At 35.2% G+C, this 12,265-nt stretch overlaps 1 protein-coding gene across 1 annotated transcript in view; it reads right to left on the bottom strand.

Moving 5' to 3' along the window:
- Nucleotides 1–12,265, bottom strand: part of MND1 (meiotic nuclear divisions 1) — a 484,477-nt gene that overhangs the window by 438,707 nt on the left and 33,505 nt on the right. Inside the window, exon 4 of the mRNA XM_053703752.1 lies at nt 6,333–6,481. Coding sequence (XP_053559727.1) covers nt 6,333–6,481 — 149 coding nt within the window. The remainder of the gene's footprint in view (nt 1–6,332; nt 6,482–12,265) is intronic.

Genomic DNA, 12,265 nt, shown 5'->3' with positions numbered 1-12,265 from the left:
GCCGAACTGGGAAATCAGACCGGCCCTGGAAATTTGTATAGCCAAATAGTCATACTCTATGCAGTCAATTTAAGTTTAATTTTTACTTTTTCTTCCCTTTAAAATTAAATCACAGAAAAAAAAATAAAAAAATAAAAATAAAAAAGGAGGAGGGGTGATAAATAATGAAAGTATAATTATAAAGATGTTTTACTATGCTAAATAAATAATTTTTTATTACAATATCAAGGTGTTCACTGTCCCTTTAAGTATAACTGCCATGAATCTAAATACTCAATGATTAACATAGCATCAACAGAATGATTGAAAATAGGTGAAAACAAATACTTAAAGGGACACTGAACCCTGATGTTTTCTTATGTGATTTAGATAGAGTATGCAATGTTACAACTTTCTAATTTACTCCTATTATCACATTTTCTTTATTCTCTTGGCATCTTTATTTAAAATGCAAGAATGTAAGTTTAGATGCCGGCCCATTTTTGGTGAATAACCTGGGTTATTTTTTCTGATCGGTGGATAAATTCATCCACCAATAAAAAGTGCTGTCCAGAGTACTGAACCAAAAAACAAAAAAAACAAAAAAAAACTTAGATGCCTTCTTTTTCAAATAAAGATAGCAAGTGAACGAAGAAAAATTGATAATAGGAATAAATTAGAAAGTTGCTTAAAATTGCCTGCTCTATCTGAATCACGAAATAAAAAAAATGGGTTCAGTGTCCCTTTAAAATAATGTCTAACATTTGCCAGTCACTAATATGTAATCTCTCTAAAAGTCCTGTTCTCAGTTGAAATATAGAGCACACAATTATAAATCAGCTCCTTCATAACTTTACATATACAGGAATTAGCATAGAGATAGCTGGTAATGATCACTAAAAAGCATTCAGTTTTGCGACATAATGAATTTGCAAAATAAAATTCATGTTAAAAGTGCAGGTGAGTGATAAATTGTGATTATTATGAACATAATTACACAACTAAATCTAAAATCTGACAAGTGCACAGCTGCTTTTTCAGTCGTTTGCCTGTGCTTTGTTAGCTAAGCAAATCAAAGTGAGGCCCCAGAGAGCAGTGTTAATTTCGTCGACTAAAACTAGACTAAAATGACTATAAAACTAAAGAAATTCTGATGACTAAAATACGACTAAAACTAAAATGACATTTTAGTCAAAAGACTATGACTAAAACTAAATCAAAATGACATTTTAGTCAAAAGACTATGACTAAAACTAAATTAAAATTTGCTGACAAAAACATTTTATGCAAGTTGTTATAATAAATCCATATCTAATTACTGCTCTTTTGTAAAATTTACGAAACTTAATTTTATTAAATTTTAAGATAAAGACATGTTATATACCACAACAGTTAAATCAGTTAAATCTGTATTGCATGTTCATAAAAACAGGTTAATAAACCTTTACTCCAGGAGTATATAATGAGTTTGGAAGTTCTAGAGCAGTGCTAATATCGTTGCCAAAACTTTTTTGAATCTGTGAGCAATCAATTGATTCTTCCTATAGAAATAAGCATAACCCACAAGTATGGGTTTAAGTTATGCTGTGCCTGTGCTATCTGCAGAAACTTTTTGTTGTGTTGAGTTACTTGATACTTGTTTTAATTATTAACAGAGAACTGTTAAAGGTTTTATATTGGGTAATATGTTCAATTTAGCCAATACAGTTTACAGTTTATTTGTTTTATATTTTAAAGTTGCACTTCTGTTTGTTTATGAAACTTGGTTTTATTTAATTTTAAGTTTAATAAAGATGTTATGTATCACAACAGCTAAATCTGTGTCTGTATTGCATGCTTAAACCTTAATACCATAAATATTAACAGGTATTATGTTTACTCCTGGAGTATGTAATCAGTTTGCAAATGATAGAGAAATGCTTAAATAACGCATTACACTTTAACTAAACCCCTTAGATTTTAGTTGACTAAAATCTACTGGGATTTAGTCGACTAAAATCTACTGAAAATTCAGTCGACTAAAACTTGACTAAAACTAAAACAATTCAGATGACTAAAATACGACTAAAACTAAAATGGCATTTTAGTCAAAAGACTAAAACTAAGACTAAATTGAATTTTGCCATCAAAATTAACACTGCCAGAGAGAAACGAATATTCCTTTTCTTCACAAATGTCTGAGCCCTAATTCTACAAAGGTGCATTTTAGTGTGAAACTTCAGGCACATAATAAACCTAAAGAGACCTGAAGCTTAATATTAAGCGTTCATGATTCAGTCACTGGCATAATTAAAGGGCCATAATAGTAGAAAACTGAATTTTAAGATCATTGACCCTACAGTGCTGCGTGGGACTCAAGAAGCACTGCTGCTCCAGAGTGGGAACTGACAACTAGTAGCAATGGGTTTCGCTAGGGACAAGCAGTACTCCTTGGCAGGAGTTAAGCACACAGTAGTGTAAGGTCGAGTCTTAAATTACATCCTTTAATGAATTAGAGCATGCAATTTGTATGACTATTATAGCCCTTTGAAGACAGGATAGAGCATTTTCTCATGGTTGCATCAATTAAAGGGATATGAAACAGTGCTCCTTTAGTAAAAAAAAAAACATATGTCAAATCAAAGTAAACATTAAAAAGAATAAGATTATGTTAAAAAACAGCAAACAGCTTATTTGTTTCCTTGCTAAATGAGCACTTAGACATTACCATTGTAGCCACTGCCTAGAGTTACACAAAAGAGCAAGCATGCTGAGAACTTAAGTTGCTTTCTTCCTCTTCTAAGCATGGGCAAGAAACTGAGTTCAGGTTTCGCTAGCATTCAGTAAACCAACTCATGTTGCTCTAGAAGATTTATGACATCAAGCTAGATATGCCTCCTTGTAGAGACCCCACCCCCCTTGTGGGGCAGTGCCACTCAGGATGCAGTCTCTTTTAGCTCACTATGTCTATCACAGAGGAGAAATACCTGGTAGCATATCAGTCCGATCCTGCCTAATGGCAGTCCAGCCCTGAAATAGCAGGCAATTCTCCTCTGAACGAGGGAAAAAAATAACCTCAGATGTATGTTGTGGCCTGTCTGGGCCACGTCAGTAAGATGCAGTTTCACCTCTCTAGGGCATGTGAGTAAAGAGTCCACGTCTGGTTTCCCCTTTTACTCTTAGGGAGATCCTAGAGTAATTTGCATACACAAAACGAAAATAGAGAGACACACTTAACTGAGACAGGACAAAAGCTGAAAAAACTTCTGTGCTAGTCCACAAAGCCAGTACCACTTAAGGTGCAGTATGTTTTGCTCACTATGCCTTTAGGTGGAATATCCTGTAGCATATCAGTCTGATCCTAACGCAAGAAATGGACGTTGCATACAATTATATATATATATATATATATATATATATATATATATATATATATATATATATATATATATATACTGAAATTGGTGGATGGAAAAAGTTGCGATATTAGAGTGTAACAAGTGTAGATATATGGTATTGAGAATACTCAAATACCAACTCACATAAGGACTATTAAAGTCCTGGTGCAGACCCTTATAATTTTATATATTATCTAAAAAGAGAGAGAAAAATGGCACATAGTAGTATCATTAAAAAAGACAGGGATTTCAGCACTCTTTTACAAAATACTAAGACACTTGTTGTGTGATAAAATATCAATATTTTATGTAGTAGTTAAACATCCACCAACACAGGGGCTCGAGCCGTCACACAGCGCAAAATATAATAAAGAAAAGCAAAATTATACCATAACCTCAAACTTATAACACAAAAGTAAATATGATACCTCATTTGAGGACATCCAAACACAAAATAAATTAAATAATAGGACCGGCCCTATGACAATCCACCCTATACGGTGTAAAACAGCGTGGGCTGTTAGTAAATAAGTAACCAGACTATAGGTATGTAAGTGAGAAATTTGTTCCTCAAGGATATGTTCAGACCATATTGGTTTTAGTGTAAACTGAACTTATAAAAGTCATGATAAACAAATCTCACTTACCACATCATTACAAGATATATACTGGAATGTTAACGGAACTTATAGCAAAGCAACATATATAACATAACATTCAATAATGCATGAATACAAGTTTGCAAGAGCGGTTATAACAAATAGCATGTCTGTTTTGGTTATTGCAACATTGTTAAATCCAAGTTCAGTCTGTATATTGAGCAGGTGAAGCGTATTGCAAAGCAGTCATATGTTAGTATGCACATATGCAGATGGCAAGGGTAGTTGTTGGAAAACTGTAAAGCAGGTAAAGCAGGTATAGTGAGTGCTTCAAGGCTGGTGTAATAAGCAAGCAATATTAGTGAAAGTTAGTCAGCCATTTTTCGGACTGGTTCAGTCAACACAGCCTCCGTGGGCAGCATGTGAGAGAATTAGACACAGGTATAATACAGGGAGAAGTGTAGGAGGATACTGAGTTGTTAGATAGTATCCCTCTGTTAACCACACTAGTCCTGATGATATGCATACGTAGTTTCACGCAAATAAGTTATTCTCTTGCATGTACTAACTTCACTTTCGCTACAGCATAGTTCATATGTATATAGCCATATAGCACTTCTCAACAGCATACGATATTACCATACTTCAGAGTAGCTCATTATTCTCTATTTCATCTTGAGAGACTGTTTGGAGATCATCCGCTCAATGTAGAAACCGCTCCGTTCCGTGTCAAACAAACACCGGCAGCGTGGATGTCACATGGGCCAATCAGCTAGCCAACACGTGTTTCACCCCTCGTGATCAGAAACAACGGGCTTCCTCAGGGCTTCAATTTTTAATGACACTACTATGTGCCATTTCTCTCTCTCTTTTTAGATATATATATATATATATATATACACACATACACACACACACATACACACACATAAATACATACATACATACACACACATAAATATATATACACACATACACACACACACATAAATACATACATACATACATACACACACATAAATATATATACACACATACACACACACACATACACACACATAAATACATACATACATACATACACACACATAAATATATATACACACATACATACACACACATAAATAAAAGAGGTAAAATCTTTTTAAATGATGAATAATACATATTGCAATGATTTCTATTAAAAGGGCCATAATACCCAAATGTTTAAACACTTGAAAGTGATGCAGCATAGCTGTAAAACAGCTGACTAGAAAATATCACCTGAACATCTCTATGTAAAAAAAAAATATATTTTACCTCAAAAGTTCCTCAGTAGCCACATCCCATTGTAAAGGACTTCTAAGCAGCAAATCAGTATGTCTGTCCCAGGACAACGGAAGGAGCGAGCTTACGTGCACACTCATCTTATTTCCCTATTCAATGTAAGGAAGTTCATGACCTCAGCACTGTTGATGCTGATTGGCTGCTGTTCATTTCTTCATTTTATTTTTTTTTACCTGCAGCCGAGTATAACTTTTTACCCAGAACTTACTCTGTTGAACTGAGGAAATTGTGAGGTAAAATATCCTTCTTTTTTTACATAGAGATGCTCATGTGAAATTTTCCTGTCAGCTTTTTAACAGTTATACTGCATCAGTTTCAAGTGATTTAGCATATGAGTATTATGTCCGTTTAAGTATAAGCCACTGCTTAGTGCCTTTTTAATTACAACAATAAAATCTCTGCACCTGGGCACCTGTTATAATCAAGCACTGATATAATAGACAGCAATTAAACACTTTGTAAAAGGTAAGTATACAAAATAAAAATAAAAAGTTTCAAAGATTTAAACTGTCATTTTTTTCCTACCAAAATTTGCATTACATTCTGTAATTGTATCTCTTTGTGTAACCACCTCCAATTCTCACAAGATGTGGAAAACATATTACAATCTCCTAATGGTTTATATCCTTTTTAAAAAATGCTTCTCTTTTAAATAAGAGATTCCCTCTTTATTTGGGCCTAGGAAATAATGGCTTTACAATTGACATATGCAACAATAATAACTGACAGCACCCCATAACAGGGATTTTAATAGCATGCTTAGGATCTCTCATTAAAGTTTCATTCTGCTCATATAATAAATAGACTAGCAGATTTCCAGGTAAGCAACAGTGTTATCTACTAACATTTAATTTGTTCCCCTGTTTTCCCTTCTATAAATAAATCTTCGTAATGTACTACAGTAGTAAAACAGCTGCTACTCCCTCTAGTGGTTAAACATATTCACTGTCAGTAACAAATTATTACACACAGCTCAGACAGTTTACATAGATGTAAAAAATATAATAAAAAGGCACAAACAAAACGCACACACACCACCTTGTAGAACTACCTGACTCTCCAAAGTCTCTAGTTTTCGTTTCCGAGCATGAAGAGCCTTGCTAGGAAAAGCCCAAAAATAATTGGACGTTCCAATACGATCTGTGTCTACCATTGCATCATCCACTAAGCTTTGAAGAATTTCCTTTACAGACATGGACGCTGTCAACATAAAGAAAGAAATGTAATGAGGAATTTCAATTAACATTTTAAATATTTGGGAGACAGAAATAAAGCATGGGAGAGAGCACAATGTTAATATTTGTTACACATGAATTAGCTGTCTCGTGAAAAAATAATAAAAAAGCATGTGATAAAGAAGCTGTCTGTAGTGGCTTAGAAACAGGCAGACATTTAGAGGTTTAAATGTTATAAAGTATTTTAAAGGGACAGCCCACTGTATTGTTTAAAAAGATAGATAATCCCTTTATTTACTATTCCTCCGTTTTGCACAGCCAACATGGTTATATTAATATACTTTTAACCTCTGTGATTACCTTGCATCTAAGCCTCTTTTGACAGCCCCCTGATCACATGGCTATTTATTTATCATCTATTGACTTGCACATTAGCCAATTAGTGCACTGTCATGCACAACTCCACGGGAGAGAGAACAATGTTATCTTTATGGCCCACATGAATTAGAGACAGAGTCAAGAATACTTTATTAACATGACATTATTACATGTGTTGCCAAAGTTACAAGAAAACACAATTTATAAAATAGGAATATATATATATATATATATATATATATATATATATATATATATATAGTGGGGTAAATATTATGACGGTTCATTTAATCTGATTGGGGGGGTCTAGTCATATGAATAAGATAGATAGCTGGCGCTCCAAGGAGTGGAGCAGGGATAAATATAGGGATGACCAAATATATATGTGATGTGCAAACAACTATAATAAAATATATATATAGTCCTAGAGAAATATTATATTTGGAGAAACCACAGATGAAAAATTATAATAATATTTTATTATTTAAAGATTAAAGATATGTTAAAAAAACAAAAAATTATGATTTCCAATACTTAAAGGGACAGTCTACCATAGAATTGTTATTGTTTTAAAATATAGATAATCCCTTTATTACCCATTCCCCAGTTTTGCATAACAAACAGTTATATTAATGTACTTTTTAGCTTTGTGATTACCTTGTATCTAGGAACCTTATTCCGGCCCCCTGATCACATGACTGTGACTGTTTATTATCTATTGTCTTAAATTTAGCATTGTTTTGTGCTAAATCTTAAATAACTTTCTGTGCCTGAACACAGTGTTATCTATATGGCCCACGTGTATTTTCTGTCTCTTTGTGTTGAAAAGAGATTTAAAAAGAATGTGATAAGAGGCAGCCCTCAAAGGCTTAGAAATTAGCATATGAGCCTACCTATGTTTAGTTTAAACTAAGAATACCAAGAGAAAAAAGCAAATTTGATGATAAAAGTAAATTGGAAAGTTGATTAAAATTAAAAGTCCAATCTGAATAATGAAAGTTTAATTTATACTAGACTGTCCCTTTAATTAAAAAAAAACATTATGACCCCCATACATATGGGAAGTAAAAATTAAGCGCTTCAATTACACATATAAAGGGACGTCTCCCTAACTTGACACAACAAAGAAATATAGACAGTTTTAAAACCACCTTGTGGCAGGAGGCAGATACACTGTGGAGCTGTGCAAAGTTCAGTATACTTCTGTTAGTGCAGAGAATGTCATGTGATCACAATACTGAAATGTTTGAGAACTTATTACTCACATGATGTAGATTTGAATACAATTGCGTGATGTAGATTTGAATACAATTGAGTGATGTAGAATTGAATACAATTGCCGTTACAATGTTTCCAATATTGACAATGCACTGATAAAGTAGCGATCTTGGTTGCCATGGAGACCGCAATCATTAGCCGTGGCTAACTTGTAAAATGTTGATAAAAAAACTTTTAATTGTAATGTCCAGCCTTTCTCCGGTCTGGTGGTTAGCACACTGGGAAAGCGAAAGTATTTGAGAGCTTGTCTCCTCTGTATCCTGCACTAACAGAAGTATACTGAACTTTGCACAGCTCCACTGTGTATCTGCCTCCCGCTACAAGGTGGTTTTAAAACTGTCTATATTTCTTTGTTGTGTCAAGTTAGGGAGACGTCCCTTTATATGTGTAATTGAAGCGCTTAATTTTTACTTCCCATATGTATGGGGTCATACTGTTTTTTAATTTTGTTTTAATTAAGTATTGGAAACCATCATTTTTTGTTTTTTTAACATATCTTTAAAGTGAAAGTAAATCCTAGCGTTTTACAAACGCTAGGATTGACTATTGAAACAAATAAAGGGGACTTCATGTAGAAAGCTCCTTTATTTGTTTTAACTGATCACCGTTTTTAGCTGCTACAGCAGCCCACTTTTAATAACATTTTTTGCTAAGAGGTGACATTTTCACCTCTTAGCCAATAGCCGTGCAGTAAATCCGGCTTGGCGCCCATGGGAGCCGGATTAGTATCTAATACTTCATGAATGAAAGTCCCCTTTATTTGTTTCATAAGTCAATCCTAGCGTTTTATAATATATATGTGTGTGTGTGTGTGTGTGTGTGTCGGACCGCCTGGTACCCTGAATGAGTACCTCAGTCAGAACACTTCCCTTGTCCTGGACATCCCTTTATCCAGAGCAATAGCTCCTGGCATCTCCCCTTTGACCGCAGTCTAAAGTTATGGAAGGGAACAGAACTGAGGCAACACTCAGTGGTCTGAACACAAAATGAACACTTTATTTAAAAGCAGCACACATTTATACACCCTGGAATTCCAGAGTCACAGAGCTTTAGGTTACAGAGGGAATTGGTTAAACAGTAAAGCAAACATACAAAAAATACATCAAACCTCTAACAATTGTCTATTCACAGGTAAAACAGATTAACATACCAAGTTAATTAAGTGGGGAGGAAAGTTTACTCAGGCAATCTGATTTTGTGCAGTTTAGTTAACATAATCACACAGGAACACAATCAGTTTACCCAGACAGACTCCTGAGACACAATCAAATCAGAAACGTAAATAAAATACATCTTATTACAAAATATAAAAACATAATTTATGTAAGAACTTACCTGATAAATTCATTTCTTTCATATTAGCAAGAGTCCATGAGCTAGTGACGTATGGGATATACATTCCTACCAGGAGGGGCAAAGTTTCCCAAACCTCAAAATGCCTATAAATACACCCCTCACCACACCCACAAATCAGTTTAACGAATAGCCAAGAAGTGGGGTGATAAGAAAAAAGTGCGAAAGCATAAAAAATAAGGAATTGGAATAATTGTGCTTTATACAAAAAAATCATAACCACCACAAAAAAGGGTGGGCCTCATGGACTCTTGCTAATATGAAAGAAATGAATTTATCAGGTAAGTTCTTACATAAATTATGTTTTCTTTCATGTAATTAGCAAGAGTCCATGAGCTAGTGACGTATGGGATAATGACTACCCAAGATGTGGATCTTTCCACGCAAGAGTCACTAGACAGGGAGGGATAAAATAAAGACAGCCAATTCCTGCTGAAAATAATCCACACCCAAAATAAAGTTTAAATGAAAACATAAGCAGAAGATTCAAACTGAAACAGCTGCCTGAAGTACTTTTCTACCAAAAACTGCTTCAGAAGAAGAAAACACATCAAAATGGTAGAATTTAGTAAAAGTATGCAAAGAAGACCAAGTTGCTGCTTTGCAAATCTGATCAACCGAAGCTTCATTCCTAAACGCCCAGGAAGTAGAAACTGACCTAGTAGAATGAGCTGTAATCCTCTGAGGCGGAGTTTTACCCGACTCAACATAGGCATGATGAATTAAAGATTTCAACCAAGATGCCAAAGAAATGGCAGAAGCTTTCTGGCCTTTTCTAGAACCGGAAAAGATAACAAATAGACTAGAAGTCTTTCGGAAAGTCTTAGTAGCTTCAACATAATAATTCAAAGCTCTAACAACATCCAAAGAATGCAATGATTTCTACTTAGAATTCTTAGGATTAGGGCATAATGAAGGAACTACAATTTCTCTACTAATGTTGTTGGAATTCACAACCTTAGGTAAAAATTTAAAAGAAGTTCGCAACACTGCCTTATCCTGATGAAAAATCAGAAAAGGAGACTCACAAGAAAGAGCAGACAATTCAGAGACTCTTCTGGTAGAAGAGATGGCCAAAAGGAACAAAACTTTCCAAGAAAGTAATTTAATGTCCAATGAATGCATAGGTTCAAACGGAGGAGCTTGAAGAGCCCCCAGAACCAAATTCAAACTCCAAGGAGGAGAAATTGACTTAATGACAGGTTTTATACGAACCAAGGCTTGTACAAAACAATGAATATCAGGAAGATTAGCAATCTTTCTGTGAAAAAGAACAGAAAGAGCAGAGATTTGACCTTCAAGGAACTTGCGGACAAACCTTTATCTAAACCATCCTGAAGAAACTGTAAAATTCTCGGAATTCTAAAAGAATGCCAGGAAAAATGATGAGAAAGACACCAAGAAATATAAGTCTTCCAGACTCTATAATATATCTCTCTAGATACAGATTTACGAGCCTGTAACATAGTATTAATCACAGAGTCAGAGAAACCTCTTTGACCAAGAATCAAGCGTTCAATCTCCATACCTTTAAATTTAAGGATTTGAGATCCTGATGGAAAAAAGGACCTTGCGACAGAAGGTCTGGTCTTAACGGAAGAGTCCACGGTTGGCAAGAGGCCATCCGGACAAGATCCGCATACCAAAACCTGTGAGGCCATGCTGGAGCTACCAGCAGAACAAACGAGCATTCCTTCAGAATCTTGGAAACAGAAAATAATTTTTGCGCCAAAAAAGTCCGCGCCAAGAATGACGCAATAAAATGAAGCATTTTCAGCCCCCGCGAGCCTAACAGCCCACAGGGAAAGTCAAATTTTTAAGGTAAGAAAAAATTATTTATTCATATGCATTATCCCAAATATGAAACTGACTGTCTGTCAAGGCAAATAAATGTTTGAATACATATATTTAGAACTTTATATAAAAAGTGCCCAACCATAGCTTAGAGTGTCACAGAAAATAAGACTTACTTACCCCAGGACACTCATCTACATGTAGTAGAAAGCCAAACCAGTACTGAAACGAGAATCAGTAGAGGAAATGGTATATATAAGAGTATATCGTCGATCTGAAAAGGGAGGTAAGAGATGAATCTCTACGACCGATAACAGAGAACATATGAAATAGACCCCGTAGAAGGAGATCACTGCATTCAAATAGGCAATACTCTCCTCACATCCCTCTGACATTCACTGCACGCTGAGAGGAAAACCGGGCTCCAACCTGCTGCGGAGCGCATATCAACGTAGAATCTAGCACAAACTTACTTCACCACCTCCATAGGAGGCAAAGTTTGTAAAACTGATTTGTGGGTGTGGTGAGGGGTGTATTTATGGGCATTTTGAGGTTTGGGAAACTTTGCCCCTCCTGGTAGGAATGTATATCCCATACGTCACTAGCTCATGGACTCTTGCTAATTACATGAAAGAAAACAGCTCTTATTAACTATTAAGTCATTTATGCCCACTTGGTTTATAGAGTCACAATTGCTCCCACAAGGGGCACTCACACCCTGTACCCATCCTGTGTTTATGGATACAGGGTGACATGGATATAAGACAGAGTTATGAATGTACATGGGGTGTCCAGCATATAAAATTCCACATGTAGTTTCTAGGTATCCTTAAGCTCATGTACCTCCTGCCCAAAGAATGTTCCATAACAGGCCCTCAGATCTTGGTGACTCACGTTACATATCTCCCCCTTCGGAAGGAGACTAACACAGGAGGAGACCCCAGACGGGTTGACTTTGAAGTTAGTCCATAGATCCATTCCCCCAAACCCCGTATCCACAAAGTAC

Source organism: Bombina bombina, chromosome 2 (genome assembly GCF_027579735.1).
Source record: "Bombina bombina isolate aBomBom1 chromosome 2, aBomBom1.pri, whole genome shotgun sequence".
NCBI lineage: Eukaryota > Metazoa > Chordata > Amphibia > Anura > Bombinatoridae > Bombina > Bombina bombina.
This window is presented reverse-complemented; position numbering and strand designations above follow the sequence as displayed.